This window comes from Bos indicus, chromosome 25 (genome assembly GCF_029378745.1).
Source record: "Bos indicus isolate NIAB-ARS_2022 breed Sahiwal x Tharparkar chromosome 25, NIAB-ARS_B.indTharparkar_mat_pri_1.0, whole genome shotgun sequence".
Lineage (NCBI taxonomy): Eukaryota > Metazoa > Chordata > Mammalia > Artiodactyla > Bovidae > Bos > Bos indicus.
The window spans coordinates 4,925,985-4,946,597 of record NC_091784.1 but is presented as its reverse complement, the minus strand read 5'-3'; the positions used below and the strand labels follow the sequence as shown (position 1 = coordinate 4,946,597).

The 20,613-nt window shown below is 52.9% G+C and overlaps 3 protein-coding genes across 11 annotated transcripts in view; 2 read left to right on the top strand and 1 right to left on the bottom strand.

The window, feature by feature from the left end:
- The window catches only part of GLYR1 (glyoxylate reductase 1 homolog), a 31,796-nt gene extending 21,145 nt beyond the window's left edge, over positions 1–10,651 (top strand). For 3 of the 7 annotated variants that reach the window (XM_070779598.1, XM_019987565.2, XM_070779597.1), the window contains 6 exons: positions 2,397–2,507; positions 3,189–3,290; positions 3,992–4,154; positions 4,471–4,650; positions 5,262–5,386; positions 8,518–10,651. In XM_070779598.1, the coding sequence (XP_070635699.1) occupies positions 2,397–2,507; positions 3,189–3,290; positions 3,992–4,154; positions 4,471–4,650; positions 5,262–5,386; positions 8,518–8,592 (756 nt within the window). In that variant the 3' untranslated portion in view covers positions 8,593–10,651. Of the gene's footprint in view, positions 1–2,396; positions 2,510–3,188; positions 3,291–3,991; positions 4,155–4,470; positions 4,651–5,261; positions 5,387–8,517 lie in introns of all 7 variants that reach the window. The other 4 variants (XM_070779599.1, XM_070779595.1, XM_070779596.1 and 1 more) reach the window with 3 other exon arrangements.
- A 340-nt stretch (positions 10,652–10,991) lies between these two features.
- On the top strand, positions 10,992–16,828 carry ROGDI (rogdi atypical leucine zipper). The gene is made up of 11 exons (XM_070779602.1): positions 10,992–11,143; positions 11,228–11,299; positions 11,996–12,078; positions 12,318–12,372; positions 13,049–13,129; positions 13,770–13,865; positions 15,065–15,163; positions 15,513–15,626; positions 15,702–15,751; positions 15,856–15,982; positions 16,278–16,828. Exons 1-11 carry the CDS (start codon positions 11,099–11,101, stop codon positions 16,317–16,319), a joined length of 864 nt encoding a protein of 287 aa, XP_070635703.1. The 5' UTR covers positions 10,992–11,098; the 3' UTR covers positions 16,320–16,828.
- A 264-nt stretch (positions 16,829–17,092) lies between these two features.
- LOC109578748 (male-specific sperm protein Mst84Dd-like) overlaps positions 17,093–20,613 on the bottom strand; it is a 7,165-nt gene continuing 3,644 nt past the window's right edge. For 2 of the 3 annotated variants that reach the window (XR_011563999.1, XR_011564000.1), the window contains 2 exons: positions 17,320–17,546; positions 17,093–17,208 (listed from right to left, as the gene is read on the bottom strand). Coding sequence is in view for 1 of the 3 variants with exons in the window: in XM_019988232.2 (XP_019843791.2) it covers positions 17,347–17,546; positions 17,623–17,683 (261 nt within the window). In the remaining 2 variants the exon portion in view is untranslated. Of the gene's footprint in view, positions 17,209–17,319; positions 17,547–17,622; positions 17,884–20,613 lie in introns of those variants that run through there. The other variant, XM_019988232.2, reaches the window with a different exon arrangement.

Sequence of the window (20,613 nt, the reverse complement as noted above, 5' to 3'; positions counted from 1 at the left end):
AAGTCAGACACGACTGAGCGACTAACACACACATAAGTGCAGGTGTAGAGTATTTGTCTGTCTCTGTCTGACTTATTTCACTAAGCATAATAGTATTCTCTAGGTCCATCCACGTTGTTGCGCATGGCAGAACTTCCTTTTTTTATTCACACATAGTGTGAATGCATGTTCATCCATTCATCTGTTGATGGGCACTGAGGTTGCTTCCATATTTTGGCTTTTGTAGTGCTGCTTTGAACATGTGGGGTGCATGCAAATTAGTGTTTTTATTTTCTTTAGATATAAAACCAGGAGTGGAATTTCTTATTAAACAAATAGTTTAATAATGATATAAAGATTTTTAAATAGGTCACGAGACAATCAACAAAGGTATTAGATATTTTGTACTTAGAAATAATCAAAATGTATCACACAAAGAAGTTGCTATTTTTGGCTTGTTAAATCACAAGTAGGACAAAACGTTAATATATTTATGGGTACTGTGTTGTTTTTAAATAATGTATTCCATGCTGCTGATCTTATAAAACCATTTTCAGAGCCTGTTTTTTACCCTCAGTTCAGTTCAGTTGCTTGATTGTGTCCAACTCTTTGCAATCCTGTGGACTGCAGCACACCAGGTTTCCCTGTCCATCACCAACTTCCGGAGTTTGCTCAAGCTCATGTCCATTGAGTTGGTGATGCCATCCAACCATCTCATCCTCTGGCATACTCTTCTCCTCCTGCCTTCAATCTTTCCCAGCATCAGGGTCTTTTCCAATGATTCCTTTCTTCACCTCAGGTGGTCAGAGTATTGGAGCTTCAGCATCAGTCCTTCCAAAGAATATTCAGGACTGATTTCCTTTAGGATTGACTGGTTTAATCTTACAGTCCAAGGGACTCTCAAGAGTCTTCTCCAACACCACCATTCAAAAGCATCAATTCTTCAGCACTCAGCTTTCTTCACAGTCCAACTCTCACATCCATACATGACCACTGGAAAAACCATAGCCTTGACTAGATGGACCTTGTTGGCAAAGTAATATCTCTGCTTTTCAATATGCTGTCTAGGTTGGTCATAGCTTTTCTTTCAAGGAGCAAGCATCTTTTAATGTCATGCCTGCAATCACCATCTGCAGTGATTTTGGAGCCCAAGAAAATAAAGTCTGTCACTGTTTCCATTGTTTCCCCATCTATTTGCCATGAAGTGATGGGACCAGATGCCATGATCTTAGTTTTTTTAATGTTAACTTTCAAGCCAGCTTTTTCACTCTCCTCTTTCACTTTCATCAAGAGGCTCTTCAGTTCCTCTTTGCTTTCTGCCATAAGGGTGGTGTCATTTGCATATCTGAGGTTATTGATATTTCTCCCAGCAATCTTGATTCCAGATTGTGCTTCATCCTGCCCGGCATTTCTCATGATGTACTCTGCATGGAAGTTAAATAAGCTAGTTGACAATATACAGCCTTGACATACTCCTTTCCCAATTTGGAACCAGTCTGTTGTTCCATATCTGGTTCTAACTGTTGCTTCTTGACCTGCAAGAAGAAGTTTTACCCTTCTTGTTGTTTTAGTCATTAAGTCATGCCCCACTCTTTTGCAAAACTATGAACTAGAGCCCACCAGGCTCCTCCATCCATGGAATTTTCCAGGCAAGAGTTCTGGAGTGGATTGCCACTTCCTTCTTCAGGGGATCTTCCAGACCCAGGGATTGAACCTGCATCTCCTGCATTAGCAGGTGGATTCTTTACCACTGAACCACCTGGGAAGTCCCTTACATGTATTTGTTGGGGTCTTTTATAATTGGGCCAGGAGAGCCATTAGGTAAATTCAGATATGTCTCTCAGTGGGGCAAATAAGATACAAAATCATAGGTCCAAATTATTCTAAATACTTTTTTTAGTGCCCATAGAACAAGGAAATAGACCAAGATGTTAATGATATATTCTGTTATGAGATAGTTCAGGTGATTTTATTTTTTTAAAAAGAAGAGTTAGTGCTTTTTGTGCCGCACCCCGACCCCCACCCCGACCCGAAGCAATTCAATAGGAAGTGGCAGCCTGTTGGCCCTAGCCCTGCTTCCCCGGCTCACACAGCACTGGGCAGATTTCACCACAGCTGAGACAGCCACAGAGAGCTGTGGACAATTACTTTTCACGTCCCATTCTTGGTTCAGGAAGCCTCCAGCAGACACTTGTTTTGTGCTTCCTGTGGAGCAGAATGTGGAACGTGCATCCTCGGCACCAAGTTTGCAGACACACAAGACTGTCCTTAAGGGGCTCCCATCCACTTCCCCTCGAGCAGTCAGACCGCCTGCCTTGGGAGGCCACACAGGAGCACTGGGCGCTGTGTCTCTGGCCTGGCTAGTGTGTGTGTTGTGCACTGCCTGCAGCTCACATTAGGATCTGTGACTTTTGCAGTGTGATTTGTTCATCCAGGAGGGGGCCCGCCTAGGAAGAACCCCCGCTGAAGTCGTTTCAACTTGTGACATCACCTTTGCCTGCGTGTCGGACCCAAAGGCAGCCAAGGACGTAAGGATCCCTCCCTCCCCTCAGCGTCTCAGGTTGTGGCCAGGAACGCTGGCTGGCCTCCTCCCCTTGTCCCCTGCACACCGAGTGAGTGTCTGCATGTGGGGGGTTGGGTGTCCCATTTGGGGGCCATCTCCCATTGTGAAGGATGTTTGCGTAGACTGAACACAAGACTTCCTTTAATTCAGAACAAAGAACGACACTGACTGGGGTCCCTGAGGTCTGTGCTGAAATGGTTCCTGACAAGCTCACGTGTTCCTGGTGAGCTGGAAGCTTTGAGGCTGAGTGTGCCTTGGTCCATGTGCCAAGTTCCTATATTTAGCTGTCACTGTATTTGTATGCTTTAAAAGTTCAAGTGCAGTAGTTATCTTGTTGAACTCGTGACTAAACTAATCCAGGTAAATCCAAAGAAGCCAAAAAATAAATACTGACCTTTCATCTTTTCAGTGGGAGGCTTTTATTAAAAAGAAATACACACATATTCTTTTTGAAGGTAAATGGGAACATAACATAAATTCTTCTCTTTCCCTTGCTTATTTACATGCTCTTCTCTTTTGAGCTTTAATAGCTTCTGTTTGAGAAATGAGCCAAAAAAAAATCAGCAGGACATTGACCTTAGATCTGAGGGTCACCTGGGTTCTGGCTGGGAGCCTGGGCTATTGCTTCTCCCTTGTGTCCCCACAGCTGGTGCTGGGCCCCAGTGGCGTGCTTCAGGGGATCCGCCCCGGGAAGTGCTACGTGGACATGTCGACGGTGGACGCTGACACAGTCACCGAGCTGGCCCAGGTAGCAGCCTCGTTCAGGCTGGCCCTCCAGCGTCCTTTCAGTTGGAGCCCAAGGCCCAGGCTCACCGCACCCCAGTGTGGGCCACATAGTTACTCCAGAGCCACAGCAGAGACTATGGGATTCTAGCCTGTTTTCACTCTCTGCCTTCAAGTCTACAGCTAGTCTGCATGGCTGAGACAGGAGAAGTGCTTCTTAGCTGGGAGAGGCGTCAGGTCCCGTAGCTGCTAGCCTCTCAGTTGGAAGCAGTCCAATCTGCCAGCAGGGTCTTTGTGGTTTAAATAGCTTTCTGCAGTTGATACTAGCAGGATATTCCCCCACCCTGAGCCTCTGGGCCAAGGTGAGGAGGTGGTGGTGACTTGTGGCCCATGTGTGTTCAAAGAGTGGCTGAAATCAAAGAAGGGCAGTGTCTGTCCTAGAAAGTGTGGTCGGCCAAACCAGAGTGTGGTCGTGTTGCTGATATCTTTGTAATGGGAGCCTCTGAGGACCCCCAGCTCCTCGCTGTCTCCTGCATGGGATTCGGGCATCTGGTGGAGGACAGTCTGCTGGTCCTCCCCCAGCATCAGCCCAGCACCTTGGTACACATGTCCGCTATGGGGCTCAGCGTGGAGGGCCTGATGCTCCAGCCCCTGTGTGCTCCTTGCTTCCTGCCCAAGACCTTCGTGAGAGGCACAGCCTCCAGAAGCTGTGACTTTTCTTTCCAGGTGATTGTGTCCAGGGGGGGCCGCTTTCTGGAAGCCCCGGTCTCAGGGAATCAGCAGCTGTCTAATGATGGGATGTTGGTGATCTTAGCGGCCGGAGACAGGGGCTTGTATGAGGACTGCAGCAGCTGCTTCCAGGCAATGGGGAAGACCTCCTTCTTTCTAGGTAACACGCCTGCCCACCCGTCAGGCCACTGCAGGCCTGGAGGCTGGGTGGGCCACATCCCCTCTAGACCACCCTGAGGACAGCGTCAGTCCCGCACGGCCTCTCTGCCTGGGGCCCCCGTGGGAAGGTTTCTTTGACTTGCACAGTCAGTGCCTGCAAGGAGGAAGAGCCAGAAGGGTCAGAGCCAGTTCTGTCAGGGGCAGGTGAATGGGGCCTCCCCTGGGTGTAGAGGTGGGTCCGAGCAGGGGTGAGGGTGGGCAGAAAGTCCCTCCCCGTGGGATTCCTGGGTGTGACCGCAGTTCTTTGCCCTGGGCAGGTGAGGTTGGCAACGCAGCTAAGATGATGCTGATTGTGAACATGGTCCAGGGGAGCTTCATGGCCACCATTGCAGAGGGGCTCACCCTGGCCCAAGTGACAGGCCAGTCCCAGCAGACACTCTTGGACATCCTCAATCAGGGACAGTTGGCCAGCATCTTCCTGGACCAGAAGTGCCAAAGTAAGTTGCCTTTGACCGCTCTTGCTGCGTTTTAGTTTTGGTTCTAGCTGGGGAGCTGGGTCAAGCAGCCATCACAGAGCAGTGTCTTCTTGGGGAGCTCCTTCTGTGTGAATGACACATCCTCTCCAGTCAGTCTGGCCCCCAGTCAAAGTGAAGTGAAAGTCGCTCAGTCGCGTCTGACTCTTTGCGACCTCATGGACTATACAGTCCATGGAATTCTCCAGGCCAGAATACTGGGGTGGGTTGCCTTTCCTTTCTCCAGGGGATCTTCCCAACCCAGGGATCAAACCCAGGTCTCCCTCACCGCAGGCGAATTCTTTACCAGTTGAGCCACAAGGGAAGCCCAAGAATACTGGAGTGGGTAGCCTATCCTTTCTCCAGCGGATCTTCCTGACCCCAAAAATGAACTGGGGTCTCCTGCATTGCAGGCAGATTCTTTACCAGCTGAGCTCTAAGGGAAGCCCCGTAGGATTTGGGGGTGCAGGCTGGGAACTTGTCTCTTGGGTGTCTGAGGAGGAGGAAATGCTAGGTGTTGAGCCCTGACAGTGCTCCAGATGTTTTCTTATTTAGGATCCTTTTAATTCTTCTGGTGGATGCCTTTCCCTCCTCAGATATCCTGCAAGGAAACTTTAAGCCCGATTTCTACCTGAAATACATTCAGAAGGATCTCCGTTTAGCCATTGCGCTAGGTGATGCCGTCAACCATCCGACCCCCATGGCTGCTGCAGCCAATGAGGTAACTGCAGGAGGCTGTGGGTGGGGCCTGCAGAATTCCCTTGTCTCCCTTGCACTGCCCCTCTGCGACTTTGCCTTGGCTTGGCTGTGTCTGACCTCTCCAAGGGGGAGTCTTAGGTTGTTGGTTTTAGGCTTGTGTGTCTCCTCCAGTCCATGCTGACTTCTCTGGGAATTCTTTGACCTGTGGGTTACTTAAAAGTGTGTCAAATATGAGTAAAAATCCTAAAGAATTTCCTAGATATCGAGTGGTTATTGATTTCTAATGTATCTTTGTGGTCAAAAAATACACTCCATATGGCTTTTAACTCTGCATCGATTCAGACTTGTTTTGTGGCCTAGCAGATGGTCTGTCTTGGTGGGTGTGCCATATTCACTTAAGAAGACTGTTTTGCATATATCAGTTAGGTCGAGATAGCTGGTAGTATTTTTTCAGATCATCATTACTGACCTTTTTCTCCAGTTCTTTTAATTGCCAAGACAGGGATGTTAAAATCTCCAACTATCATTGTGGGATTATTTGTTTCCCCTTTAATTTTGTCCATTTCACTTAGTATCTTTGGAAGTTTTTGTTATTGGGCTCTTAGCCGTTTATGATTGTACTGCCTTCCTGATGAATTTGCCCTTTTGTTATTAAGAAGTGTCCATCTTGATCTTTGTCTTGAAGTCTGTTGTCAGACTTTCATATGGCCACTATAGCCTTCTCAGGTTTACAGTTTCCGTGTGTTATATCTTTTATTTCAATCTGATAGAAGTATAACCTTTCAGAACAACAGCTGAGCAATATTTATCTTTGAATTGCAGTAAGAACCACATTTTGTGAGACACATACATATATAAATCATGTGGATTCATTTTAGAAGTTCTCTCTTCCAAGTGCTATAAGCTGTATACATTTTTATCCAAGTTAAATAGAGGTCTCTAGTGGCTTTTCCTGTAGAGGCAAAGAAATACAGATACACAGTACTGGGGAGCTCCCTGAGGGTCCAGTGGTCAGGACTCTGTGCTCCCACTGGTAGGGGCCTCGGTTTGATCCCTGGTTGGGGGACTAAGGTCCCACAAGCAAGCTGAGCAGTGCAACCAAAAATCAGTAAAAAATACACAGCACCATTCTTCAAACCTGCCTTTTCATAGTTGACTAATCTTCAGTCCTTGAATTCTGTGTCTCTCTCTTCCTTGTCTGTCTGAACATCTGAGTACTTACTTCACTCTTCCAGGCTGCAGTACAATTTCTGGTTCCTCTTGTCTTACCTTCAGGTTCTCTCTTGGCAGTGAAGTTCCTGGCTGTTGTATAGTTTTTCGTTGATGAGTTTGTCTGTAACTGGTTACTTCTGAAGGGTTCTGTGGTATCTTGTGTTGGGAGCACTTCTCTGCCAGGTGGTCTCCACTTGCCCCTCCCTGACTCTACAGGATTCATGGACTTGGAAACAGACATTTTGGTTCATTTCTCAGTGGAGCATGGTGGTTTCTGGCCATTTAGATGTTGTGAGTTTGGGTTTTCCACTGTTTTGGAGTTCAGGATCTTAAGGCTAAGTAGTCCACTACCACAGAGACTTTGTCTTGAAGTCTGTTGGTGTGTGGTCGAATTTGGAGCTGGTGTTTTATCATTTGATTGCCATTTGTCCCCCTGGCTTTTGTCTGTCTCTTTCTCCTTTCTTTTGGAACATTTGAATGTTTTTTAGCATCCCATTTTTTATCTATTGGCTTTTTTTATGGCTTTTTTTTTTAACAAGTGCATCATCTTTATTTTGTCTTTCCTCTTGGGATTACTGTATGCATCTTAACTTCACGTCCTAGATTGGCCCTCTACGGAAAATGTGTATCCATTTACCACTTCCTCCCTCTCATCCTTGGAAGTGGCTCCTCAGCCTGGACACTGCTGACACTTGCTGTGGGAGCTGTCCAGTGCATTGTAGCATCCCTGTCCTCTACCCACTGGATGTGACTGCACCCCCTTGGCTGATAGGAGATGTCTCCAGACATTACCAGATGTCGCTCCAGGTGGGGAGCAAAAGGACCCCAGGTTGAGAACCCTTGCTTTAGTGTACAAGTGTCCTATATTTTATGTTTGCTTTTATTTTAAGCCCACCATTGTTGGAGTGTCTCGCTTTAGTAACCATATGAATTCTAAAGATATTCAGAGAAAAGATGTTTCTGTTTCTCTACCATTTCCAGTTCTTTCCTTTCCTTTCTGAAGAATTGAATTTCTCTCGGTATTGTTTTTCGTTCAGCTGGAAGAACTTGCTTTAGCATTTCCTGAACACAGGTCTGCTGGCAACAATTAGTTCTCTTTTATCTGAAAAAGGTCTTTATTTAGCCTTTGTTCTGAGTTCACAGCTATACGTGAGCTGTAATGGACATCAATCATGATGGCTCCAACTGAACTATGTTTAAAAATAGAAAAAAAATACACTTGTGTCCAGCTGCATTTTTTCAACATGACTGGACATGGGCCTGCCCTGATTGAACGATGGCTTTTTTAAGTTTTCTCACACTGTTTCATATTCACCTGGTACCTTTGGAGTGGCTGTTTGTTAATTGCCAAGGACCATTCTAGGCTCTGGGGACATAGTACAGCCCCTTCTCTTCCTTGTAGAGGTTACATTCTAATGGAAGGAGGCACAAGGTAAGCACATAAATGTTTCAACAAGGAAGAATTCCAGAAGGTTAGAATTGTGAATAAAATGGAACAGAGTAAAGGGATGGAGGTGGTCGAGTAAAGTGGCGCAGCTGGTACTTCAGATGGATGACGGGGAAGGCCCTGGAGCTGACGGGGCAGGACAGGGGCAGCAGCCCAGAGAGAATGGGGAAGGCCTCGGAGCGTCTTCAGATGAAGGGATGTGATTGTAACTACTAACCAGTGTTGAGCCCTGAGCACTTTACATCCCTCAGTCCATTTAACCTTCACTGTAACCCTGTTAGCCTCCCCATGAAATCAAGAAGCAGTGCTGGAGGCACAGAGAAACTGAGGTACTTAGTCCAAGGTCAGGCCAGATCTGGGAGATCCAGGAGTCACACCCAGACAGCCTGGGGTCCAGAACCTACCCACCTAACCACACCTAGAACCCCTCTAGGAAGCAGGTCTTCTGTAAGTCAGCTCTGTGGCCAGACTAAACCTGTGTTGTTTTTTTCCAGGTGTACAAAAGAGCCAAGGCACTGGACCAGTCTGACAATGACATGTCTGCCGTGTACCGAGCCTATATACACTAAGTCCTTGACCCCAACCCACCCCTGTCTTCCCTATGACCCCCTCTTCCTCACATGGAGTTGGGGTCCTGGGACTTAACTCTGGACCAGTCCACCTGTCTCCATCTCCTTTTATACAGACTTTGAGACTTGCCATGAGCACAGCACACAGCATCGCTCCTCCCCTGGAGGTCCTGGAGAGAGGAGGGGTGTCAGCAGGAGTGGCCTGTGGGGAGGCTCTTGAGCTGGGCACTGGCCATGGACTAGGTGGCTGTGTGTTCTCACACACACACACCCCACACACAAACACACACACCACACTGGCTCTTGCCCCAGGATAGAAGCTGCCCAGAAACTGCTGCCTGGCTTTTTTGTTTTCCCTTCTTCCGAGCTGTCTTATCTCCGACCCTTCCAGTTGAGGAACTCAAGTCAGCAGTGAGAACTGGAAGCTTTCCCACTGCTTCCCTCAGAGTGAAGAGGCTGTGGTTCTGTCCACTGTCCCCCACTGGATTCCACGCGGAGAGGAGCTCTAGGCTACGATGAGCCAGCAAGACTCTTAAGCAGAGGGTCGCATGGCCCCTCCAACCTCAGGTGACCCGCTGATGAGGATTGTCACGTTTAAGCTACCAGTGTGCAACCAACTCTCCATAAATGCCTTTGTGAGCTGAAAAGAGATGGACACAGTCAAGCAAAGACAGGCCTCTGGCTTTCCAGGGAAAGCGGCAAACAGCCCACCCTAGGCAAACCTCCTGGAAGCCTGCTCTCCTCACTGCTTTTGCGCACCTGTCCCAGATGTCACTGTCACTGTGGAGCCTGGGCTGGGATCTGACTTCCTCACCAGGCTGTTGTAGTATTTGGATTTGCATTCCAGCCCTTGGGAAGGGGTCCTGAGGGCAACCACTGAGGAGTGAATGGGGGAAGGGGCTTCCTTCCTGTTTCCATTATGCCACAGACCCTCCACCTGGTTCTGAAGAGCCACTCTGACCCAGGTCCCCTCACAGCAGTCCCCCCTTTTCCAGCCTGTCCCTGCACAAGTCCTCTGTGTGCCCACCTCTCTCCATTTGCCTCCCTTCCCCCTTTCCTCCCATGGAGACAGTATTTCATTCTGTCTGTTCCTCCGTTGGTCCATACCCAGCCTGACCAATGACGACCATTTCTTAGGCTCTGCTCTTGAAACAGAAATGAGTGTCTTCACTTAAGCCAGCAGCTTGGTCTTCGGTGCTTTCAGGGCCCTGGGGTCTGTCAGGAGAGAAGAGGAGGTCTAGGCTTGACATTACCAGAGCTCACTGACCCTCAGAAGTGAATCTGAGCATTTCTCCTTGGATAGGGGACCAGAGGGGCTTGGAACGTGGCATGAGAACAAGGAGAAGTCACCCAAAGGATGTCAGTGTTCTCTCCCCCTGCATGGGTTGGATTCTCCAAAGTCAGGCTGTGCGGAAGTTCAGCATTTGTAGTGAATATATAGTGATAAACACAATTTGAGGTGGCCACGCTGGTGTGTGCCCCTCCCCCTCGCAGCTTTGGCCCTTTTCCACTGATCAGAACCCAGGATAGGGGATCTCAGAAAACATGGGGGTGGGGAGGGCAGGGGAGATGCCTGTGGTTTTTGACACAGTTGTTAATTTCACTGGGATTTTGAATTCTGTATGAACACAAAGCCTGTTCTAATCCTAGCGGGACACGGGGGTGGGGGTGGGGGAAGATGCTGTAATGAAACTGGTTAGTCAATGTTGTCTTAATATTGTTGACAATTCTGTAAAGTTCCTTTTTATGAATATTTCTGTTTAAGCTATTTCACCTTTGTTTTGAGATCCTTCTCTCTTAAAAGGAGAAAATGTGACACTTGTGAAAAGCTTGTAAGAAAGCCCCTCCTCCACCACTCCCCTTTTTTTTTTTCGTTTAAACCTTTAAATGACAAATCTAGGTAATTAAGGTTGTGAATTTTTATTTTTGCTTTGTTTTTAATGAACATTTGTCTTTCAGAATAGGATTGTGTGATAATGTTTAAATGGCAAAAACATGATTTTGTGCAATTAACAAAAAGCTACTGCAAGCAAAATAAAAACGTTTCTTGGTAACACAACTGTGACCTTGGTGGGGTGGTCTGCGCCCTGACACCGAGCACCACGCGGGAGAGGAGGGGGTTGTCCCTCCGGGACCAACGGAGCTAGGAGACAAGACCGGGGTAGAACAGGCTACCCAGGCGGCCAGTCGCCGGGTGCGGCGAGAGCTAGCCATACCGTCGGCCAATCGCCGAGCGTGCCCAGTACAGGGCGTCCTATCAGAGCCGAGGAGGGGCGGGACGAGCGAGCGCCGCGCCCAGGCTGGTGAACGGCTGCGGATGCTGCAGCCAGAGCTCGCGGCGCCGCGGTGTTCGGGGCGAGCCGGCGGGGGCAGGTCCGCGGCGCTCGCGGCGTTGCGAGCTGGAGGCGTGGCGGGTGCCCGCGCAGCCAATCGGCGGCGAGGGTGGGCCCGGGCGCCACCAGCTGACCGCGCACCCGCGACGGTCGCTGGGCAGCGAGCGGCGGCGATGGCGACCGTGATGGCAGCGACGGCGGCGGAGCGGGCGGTGCTGGTGAGGCGCGCGGGCCGGGCCGGGCCGGGCCGGGAGGGAGGCGGTCGTGGGCCGCGGCGGCTGACAGCGGGCCTATCCCCTCAGGAGGAGGAGTTTCGCTGGCTGTTACACGACGAGGTGCATGCCGTGCTGAGGCAACTGCAGGACATCCTCAAGGTAACCTCGAAGACCTGTGCGGGCGCCCACCCTCCCCCAGCGCGGCTACCTCCTCGGCCTCCTGAGGCTGCTGCGTACCCGACGCGCGGTGTTCAGACCAGGCCCTGCCCTCAGGCCCCGGACTCAGTCCTAGGACTTAAAAAGCGTCTACCCCGGGGCGCCAGCAGATAATTACCCAGTTCCACAAGCCGTCCTGCCAGGGCTGCGGACCTGGATTGAGCCCCGGAGTCGGGGAAGCTACTCTTTGAAATTGACGTTTAACTTCCTATCTGAAGGACCCAGCATTTTGACCTCAGCCAAGTCCTCGATCTCTTTGGGCCTCCCCTTTGCAAAAGGGAGATAGCAGTACCGCCCTCAGGGCTGTTGTGAAGATTAAAAAAAATAGCCAATGGAAATACAAAAAAATGTCCAGGCGGTGCCTGATAAGGCCAGAATTACCGGTTGCCATGACTACTGTCTTGCCAGACTTTGCTCCCCACTTCCAAGCTCGTCAACCAAACGGGGAGGGTGTCTCTGGGTCCTCTATCCTGTATGGGACACACGGTAGACCCCCAGAGAATGTAGAAGGAGCAGGTATGGGTTCAGGTAGGAACTGAAACTGGCCGTGGGGGAGGGGCCCTGGGAGCGGAGCTTATGGAGCAAAGGCTGGGCTGGAGCCGGTGAACTTTATTTACCCCACTCCCCTTTGCCCCCCAGGAGGCCTCGCTCCGCTTCACTCTGCCAGGCTCAGGCACCGAGGGGCCCACGAAGCAGGAGAACTTCATCTTGGGCAGCTGTGGGTGAGCCTGGGCTGGGTGGAAACCGGGGTGGGGTTGAGGGGTGGACTTCTGGGAGGAGGGACCCTTAGGGATACCTTCTAGGACTGGTGGTGTGGCCACGGCCCAGCCCTGCAGACTGATCCAGCTCCAGCGTCCAGAGGGTGTGCAGTGGGACAGGCTGGACTATCCTGTGAGAGCCCACTGAGAGGCTGGGGTGGTGGGGCAGCTGCAGGTGCTGCTCTGACCCCCACGTGTTGTAGCACAGACCAGGTGAAGGGCGTGCTGACTCTGCAGGGAGATGCGCTGAGCCAGGCGGTGAGTCCCCCGGCCCCTGGCCCCTTCCCATGCCACCAGAGCAGCCAGCGGGCAAGAGTCGGGGGGTGGGGGGAGGCCTCCTGCTTTAGCTCAGCTCTGCCACCCACTAGCTGTGTGACTCTGGGCAGGATCCTTGACCTCTCTGGGCCTCGGTTTCCTTGTTTGAAAATGACAACAACCCCCGTAACCTGCTTCTGAGATTGATGTGTTACTCCATTGAGAGGTGGGTGGTGGGTGGTGCTTTGCACACGGCACTACCTATAGCCTGGCCCCGGGGTTAGGCTGGCCCCAGACCAACATCTTAACTCTCTCTGCACTTGATCCTGTAGCCGGTGCCAAGGCCTGGGGGAAGGTCCTCCTCCTCCTCCTCGGGTGGGCATTACGTCCCTTGGCACCTGCAAATGTTCTCCATCTGCCCACAACCACTCACCTCCTCCCTCCCAGCAGAAGCCACCTTTCCCTTTCATTTCTTTGTGGTTCCTCTTGGCCTGAGTTCCTGTTTCCTGTTCCCTGTTTGCCCCAGCCCAAATGGCCATGTTCTTCCCCCTCTCCCACATGGAGTGGCTCGGGCCCGAGCCAACACACACACAGTTTCTGCCCCCTGGCTCAAGGGCTCAGAGTGGCCAGCGGCAGGAGGACATCCTTCTGCCCGGCTTAGCCCACCCTTGCCTGGCAGGACGTGAACCTGAAGATGCCCAGGAACAACCAGCTGCTGCACTTTGCCTTCCGGGAGGACAAGCAGTGGAAACTGCAGCAGGTAACTGGGCCCTTCCCTGGCTGGGGCCCAAGGCACAAGGGCAGGTAGGAATAGGCCCTTGCAGCGCTGAGGCCTCCAGGGCTGGCCGCTGCGGGGCCTTGTGGCTGCAGCAGGCTTACAAAGATGTTTCCTAGCAGTGCAGCTGGGGTGGGCAGTGCCTGGTCTCCTAGCCTGTCCTGTAATTGGGTCTGGCTTCTGCCACCTCCCTCTCCCCTCTCACTGGCCACCAGCTGTCTCCACTTCACGGCCTTTGCTTGGGCTTGTCCCTCTGCCTGGAGTCCACTCCCCCAACTTTTGCCACTGCACAGGCTTCAGCTAAAGAGTTGCCTTCCCTCGCCGCCGCCCGCCCCCCAATCACCTTGTTTCCTTGTGAAAGCTGAGCAGTCTATTATCTTGTGCCTTTCCTCTGTTACCCTCTGTCCTCCTTTGGAAAGTGAGCTGCAAGGGACCGGGGACTGAGGCCACCTCACTGCACCAGCCAGGCCCGGCAGGCGGCACCCACCCCAGCCCTTCTAGGAAGATAGGCCCCCTCAGGGTAGGGATCCTAGGTTGGGCCCCCAGAGACCATGGGTGTTCTGAGGCTGGCACCTTTCCCTGCCGAGGCCAAGCCCACTGACCGCTCAGTGGGCCCTGCTTTTAGATCCAAGATGCCAGGAACCACGTGAGCCAAGCCATTTACCTCCTCGCCAACCGAGATGAGAGCTACCAGTTCAGGACGGGAGCAGAGGTCCTCAAGGTGAGCCACCTCAGGAGTGGGAGAGCCCGGTTCCCTGACCACCGATTGGTCCCCTGGGAAGCTCTGCCCCCACCCTCAGGTGAAGCTGAGTGTCAACCCTTCACCTCTCGGTGTACACCATGTCCTTCCAGCCAGTTGAATGGCTCACGGCCCAGGCCCCAGAAACAGATGTGGGTTCTGATCCCAGGGCCTGCACTATGAGCCAGGCCACCTCAAATCCCTTACTTAGCCATTCTGTGCCTCAGTACCCTCACCTGATAAAAGGAGGGGACAAGCTGTCATGCCTGCCATCATGACAACGCGGGTGATGTTGCCTCTAGTAAGCACCCAGTAGATGGGAGCTGCAGGTATTACTGTCAGGAACAGAAAAGCTTCTGTAATTAACAAAGTGAGTCCACGTGGTGTGAAGGGACAAGATGAGCTCAGGTTCCCTGAGTTCACGCTTTAGCCCTGCCTCCAACTTGCTGTGTGTCCTCGGGTTGTTTGCATGCCATCTCTGGGCCTGATATGAAAACTCGAAACCAGATGGACCAAAGTCCCTTTCAGAACTGTGAGTGTCCTTTGGGGTGTAATGTGCAGCCCAGTAATTCTGCCTTTCCCAGGAGCCAGGTGACCCCAGCAGCAGCTGGGTGAAGAGCTGGAAGCAGTGGGCACTGGGTCTCTGAGAGCTTTGCTCCCACACAGAGGGAGGGGATGAGTCTCCAGAGGTTCCACCATTCCCCAGCCGTGCGGCCTTGGACCTATGGAGCTTCAGTTTCCTTCTTCACCTGTGAAAACAGGGCTCCTGTCCACCTTAAGGCCTCAACTCACCCATCCCAGTGCCTCCTCAAGGAAGCCCTCCCTGACTCCTTACACCCAAACTGAGTTAGGGTCCCTCCTTGTAAGCTCCTTCACTGCCTGAACCCTCATCCTCAAAGCCCTTGGCCCCCTGGGACTGACTTCCGGGCTCCTCCACCCCAACTGGACCAGGACCCCGGGTCCCAGACAATAGAACCTTCCGGATGGGTGGTCAGCAGCACAGATGTCCTGCCCCCACCCCCAGCTGGAGTCCGATCAACCGCATCTTTAGCAAGCCCCCTGCTGCAGAGGTTCAGGGCCTGAGTCTGTGAGCCCCAGGGAAGGAATTGGGAGCTCCCGTAACTTGGTTCCTCCTGATGGGGCTGCCCTGGCAGCCACTGTGACCAGCTCTCCTCCCCCAGCTGATGGACGCCGTGATGCTGCAGCTGACCAGAGCCCGCAACCGGCTCACCACTCCCGCCACCCTCACTCTGCCGGAGATTGCTGCCAGCGGCCTCACGGTCAGTGCCTCAGGCCCACCCCTGCTCCAGGAGAGGCGGGAGGGACACAGGGGTGCCAGGGCGTCCTGCAGGCCCCAGATTGTTGACAGAGTTCTCTGTGCGGTTTTCTTGGATTGGGTCTTTGGCTTCCATTCTGAATCCCCAAAATATATCTCCCCCCACCCCTCAGACGGGTCACTGGTGTCCAAGCCCAGTGGTGCAGTAAGTTACCCGGAGCACCTGGCAAGAATCAGAAGGCCCCAGTCCACGGGCTGGGGACTGGGATTCCCCCCATAATGGTTGGAGGGGCGGGGGTGGGACATGCCTGCTGGCCCTCATCCCCCCTGGATGCCCGGCCCTCCCCCAACAGCGGATGTTCGCCCCCACCCTGCCTTCTGACCTCCTGGTCAACGTCTACATCAACCTCAACAAGCTCTGCCTCACCGTGTACCAGCTGCACACCCTGCAGCCCAATTCCACCAAGGTGAGCCCCCACCCAGCCTGCCCTCGCCCACCCTGTGGTCCCAGGCCTGACCCCACCTGATGCTTTCTTGTTTAGAACTTCCGCCCAGCCGGAGGCGCCGTACTGCACAGCCCCGGGGCCATGTTGTAAGTATGCTACCTGAGAGGGGTCTCAGGAGCGCCCCCGCCCCTCCTAGGGTGGGGCCCTGGCCCTCTGGGCCGCCCTCAGGGCCCCTCTCGTCTCCCCTCAGCGAGTGGGGCACGCAGCGCCTGGAGGTGAGCCACGTGCACAAGGTGGAGTCAGTGATCCCCTGGCTCAACGACGCCCTGGTCTTCTTCACTGTCTCCCTGCAGCTCTGCCAGCAGCTCAAGGATAAGGTGGGGACACGGGGTCAGGGCCGGGCTGGACCTCACCCCGAGGAGGCCAGCCAGTCCACGGGCCATTCAGCCCCTTTTGGGGTGGGGGCAGGGATGCCAAGGGCTCCTTGTGTGTCTCCAAAGCACCCCCTGATCTTAAGATCTGTTACACTCTCTGTGCACATCAGTCAGGGGTGGGCCATGATGTCACTCAGTAGCACTGTCTTCCGGCTGCTTGGCCCTTGGGTGACAGGCTGCAGCAGGGCAGATCCCCGGCCCGACCCCTCATCACGTCCTCCGTCTCCCTCCTCCCCAGATCTCTGTGTTCTCCAGCTACTGGAGCTGCAGGCCTTTCTGAACAGAGCGCCCAAGAGCCTGTCCCCTGGGAGTTGAGCCCAGGACGTCCATCCTCCCTACACACACCCCCACCCGAGCGCCGGCCAGGGCCGGGTACTGCAGGCTATTTATTTCCCCCTTCACACGACCCTGCCTGTCACCCCTGCACAGACAGGATGGAACACGATCCGCTGGGAGGAAGGGACGCCGATGGGCTTTTTGTTTTGGATGGGGGAGGTGAGGAGGCACAAAGTGGCCTCCAGTCCACACCCTGGCCTCCCAACAGGGCAAAAGCCTCTGGACTTGGGCTGGAGCCAGGCTCTCCTTCCTTCCCCCTTTACCTTCTGCCTGGCCCCACCCCTAGGAGGGCGAGGGGCAGCCACACACCCCCTCACGCTTGAGCCTGAGGGGTGGGCTGGGAGAGAATAAGGACAGAAGCCCCCCACCACAAGCTATAGTGTCCTTGACTGCATTCACTCAGCAGCCCTGGTCGGGTGTCCAAGAAATAAAGATTGTCCGACTTTGCCTGGAGCCCTTCTGTCTGTCTGTCTGGGTGGGGACCTGGCCAAGGGCCCCTGATAGTGAGCCAGGCCGAGTACCCAGAGACTTGGCCTCCCAGGTACTGAGGGGCTGAGTGGGCTGGTGAACAGACAGTGGCTGGGTGGCTACAGCATGTCACCTAAGGTCTCCTGGTAACAGCCATGCCAGCTGAAGGCTGGGGAACCCAGTAGGCTCTCGGTGAAGCCGTAAGGACCCGCACTGCCCACCCTGATGGGACGAGCTCTAGACTCAGGCTTTGGCTGAACAAGGTTTTGTTATTACTCTCCAGCAGGGCAAAGACAGGGAGGCAGGGACTGTCCGCATTAAGGGTCCAGGCGAAGTTATCAAATCCCTGGGGTAGGGGTGGATTCCTGCAAGAGAGGCACAGTCGGGCCAGTGACTTCACTCCTTGGCCCCCTGCCCAACCTACTGCAGCTCCTCGCTGTCCCAGTGCCCGCCCGGCCCTGGTGCTCGGAACTCACCTTCTGGGACCCGAAGGAGCAGCTTTGTCAGCAGGGTGTGCAGGGAATACAGCTGCCACAGCCGGGAATACAACTGCCACAGCAGGGAATACAACTGCCACAGCAGGGAATACAGCTGCCACAGCCGGGAATACAGCCGCCACAGCCGGGAATACAGCCGCCACAGCCGGGAATACAGCCGCCACAGCTGGAGTTGATGACAAACAGCAGCAGGAGCAACACGACCACTGTGGGCAGGACGGGGGTCCAGATAAGGCCCTGGGCCTGGGAGGCTGATGGGGGCCGGGGCTGAGCGGCACTCACCGAGGCCGAAGACAAAGGCGATGGTCCACTTGGAGTGGAAGAGCAGGATCGTCCACTCCATCTCAGCTGGGAGGTCCTGGCTGCCACCTGCTCCAGCCACCCCCAACAGAGGGCCCCTCAGAATCTTGGCTTCACTGGGGCTGCTGCAGGCCAGCCCTTGCACTGTCCTCCCACACCACCCCCTGGAGTCTGACCCCTACCCTGCTTCTCTCCTGCACCTCCCCTGACCCTGGCCTAGGCAACCCCCTTCCCACCCGCCCCCCAAAGCAGCCCCATCCCCGGACCCCCACCTACCTTGGAACTGCCCCAGGCGGCTCCTAGGTCCAGGGAGCACAGATTGCCTCCAGCTTCCAGGTCCACAGGACCTGAGGCCTTAGCAACCTGCCCCGCCTCCCACCACTCCCCCAGCACAACCCCACCCCCCAGGAGCTCAAGAGAGGGCGGGCCCTGTGCCCCACAGCTGTGCTTTCTGCCTCTGAACCTCCGCAAGTGCTGCGGGAGCAGGCAAGAGGCCACAGGCCTGGTGGCCTTTTTACTCTGGGTCACTTTTTCTCAAAAGACCAGAGTAGCAACCTGGGACAGCCTGGCCCTCAGCCTCTGTTGGCTTCACAGGTGAAAAAAAGACAGAAAAAGACGGTGGTGGGTTGGAGGGATCAGTTCAGGTCAGTAGCTCAGTTGTGTCCAACTCGGCGACCCCACGGACTGCAGCACATCAGGCCTCCCTGTCCATCACCAACTCCCGGAGTTTATCCAAACTCATGTCCATTGCGTCGGTGATACCATCCAACCATCTCATCCTCTGGCATCCCCTTCTCCTCCTGCCCTCAATCTTTGCCAGCATCAGGGTCTTTTTCAATGAGTCAGTTCTTTGCATCAGGTGGCCAAAGTATTGGAGTTTCACCTTCAACATCAGTCCTTCCAGTGAACACCCAGGACTGATCTTTAGGGTGGACTCTGGATCTCTCTGCAAGTCCCAGGGACTCTCAAGAGTCTTCTCCAACACCACAGTTCAAAAGCATCAATTCTTCGGCGCTCAGCTTTCTTTACAGTCCAACTCACATCCATTCATGACTACTGGAAAAACCATAGCCTTGACTAGATGGACCTTTGTTGGCAAAGTAATGTCTCTGCTTTTTAACATGCTGTCTAGGTTGGTCATAACTTTCCTTCTAAGGAGTAAGCGTCTTTTAATTTCATGGGTTAGAGGGATGCTGCTGCTGCTAAGTCACTTCAGTCGTGTCTGACTCTTAGCGACCCCATGGACTGCAGCCTACCAGGCTCCTCCATCCATGGGATTTTCCAGGCAAGAGTACTGGAGTGGGGTGCCATTGCCTTTTCCGGTTAGAGGGATAGAGGGAGGTAAAATTGGAGACAAGGAGGTGAGGGGAGGGAGAAGCAGTTAACCTGTCCACCACCCGTGCCTGGGCAGCCGTCTTGTGCCTGGTGGCACAGCTGTAGCCTCCAGGGTTCTCGCTGTTCTGACCCTCACAATGACCCCGCAAGATGATAGTTAAGGTCACTTGCATGAGCTCTCTCCCCAGAAACTGGGGCCTGGGGGCCCCTGACATAGCAGCTGGAGGCAGCTCTCACCGGCCCCCTGTCCCCATAGCAGGGGCCAGGCCATGTCAGCACTTGGGACTGGCTGTAAACCAGGTGGACACATCTGCGTGTCCCTTGAGCTTACAGTCTTGCTGGGAAAACATGTTGGCTAGCATTAGGCTCTGCCTGACCCTACATGGGTTCACCTTTGTTTACTGCACTTTCACAGATGGTGTGTGTTTTTGACAGATTGAAGGTTTGTGCCAGCTTGAGTTGAGTGAGTCTTGTTGGTAGCATTTTTCCAGCAGCATTTGGAAACTTTCTCATCATTACTATATTTGTTAGGGCACTCTGTGATTAGTGGTCTTTGATGTTGTTTTGGCATTTTTCAGCAAAGTATTTTTTAGTTAAAATTTGTACATTTAGACACAATGCTGTTGCACACTTAATAGACTACAGTATAGTGCAAACAGCTTTTATGTGCCCTGGGAAACCAAAAAATCCATGAGAATCATTTTATTGTAGTATTTGCTTTATTGTGAGATTCCCGCTCCAGAATTCTTGCCTGGAGAATCCCATGGACAGAGGAGTCTGGCAGGCTACAATCCATGGGGCTGCAAAAAGTCGGACATGACTGAGAGACTAACACTTGCTTTATCGTAGTGGTCTTGAACTGAGAAGAATGGCTGTACGTACATTACCCAGTTGATTCCTCACGGCAGTCCTCAAGCAGGTATATTTGCTAGTCCCATTTTACAGATGTGTACACTGAGGTCTTGAGGAGTTCACCAGCTAGTTCAGGTCATACATGTAATGTGTTCATTTCCTGTTGTTGCTGTGACATACTACTGTATACCAACTTAGTGACATATTGCAAGTGTATCATCTTACAGTTCTGGAGGTCAAGGTCTAAAATGACCGAGTAGGACGGCTTTCCTCCTGTAGATCCCCCAGGGGAGAATCCATTCCTCGGCTTTTCTAGAGGCCTCGCACCCCTGTTCCTTGGTTCATACCCCATCCCCATCCTCACACCTCTGGCTCTGCCCTTCCTGCCTCCCTCTCATAAGCATCCCTGTGATTGGTTCATAGGATCATCTCCCCATCAAAATCCTTAGTCACATCTGCAAAGTCCCTTTTGCCACGTAAGGTAACATATTCAGGAGTTCAGATGAGAATGTCTTTGGGCACCATGATTCTTCTGATCACACCCAGCGAGCAGGGAACTCAGAACCCAGACCCAGGGATTCAAACCTCAAACCCCGGAGCCCTTGACCACTGTAACAAAGTCTCCTGTGCTGGGATCCTTGTTTTAAACCCTCCATACCCCGCCCCCAGCCCCGCCCATCCCATTCTGAAATCTCAGATTGGTGTTGCCCAGGAGCGGTAGCTTTGAAATGACTATTCTAGTGCAAAACGGAAGGGATGCAGCCACTGTAGAAACCAGTTTCTGGC

Bases quoted from the DNA above. Each gene is read 5' to 3' on its own strand.
- ROGDI (XM_070779602.1), top strand. From the start codon at position 11,099: ATGGCGACCGTGATGGCAGCGACGGCGGCGGAGCGGGCGGTGCTG. The intron at 13,130-13,769 runs GTAACTGGGCCC...CCCTGCTTTTAG, and splicing joins AGCAGTGGAAACTGCAGCAG to ATCCAAGATGCCAGGAACCA. The intron at 15,752-15,855 runs GTAAGTATGCTA...GTCTCCCCTCAG, and splicing joins CACAGCCCCGGGGCCATGTT to CGAGTGGGGCACGCAGCGCC.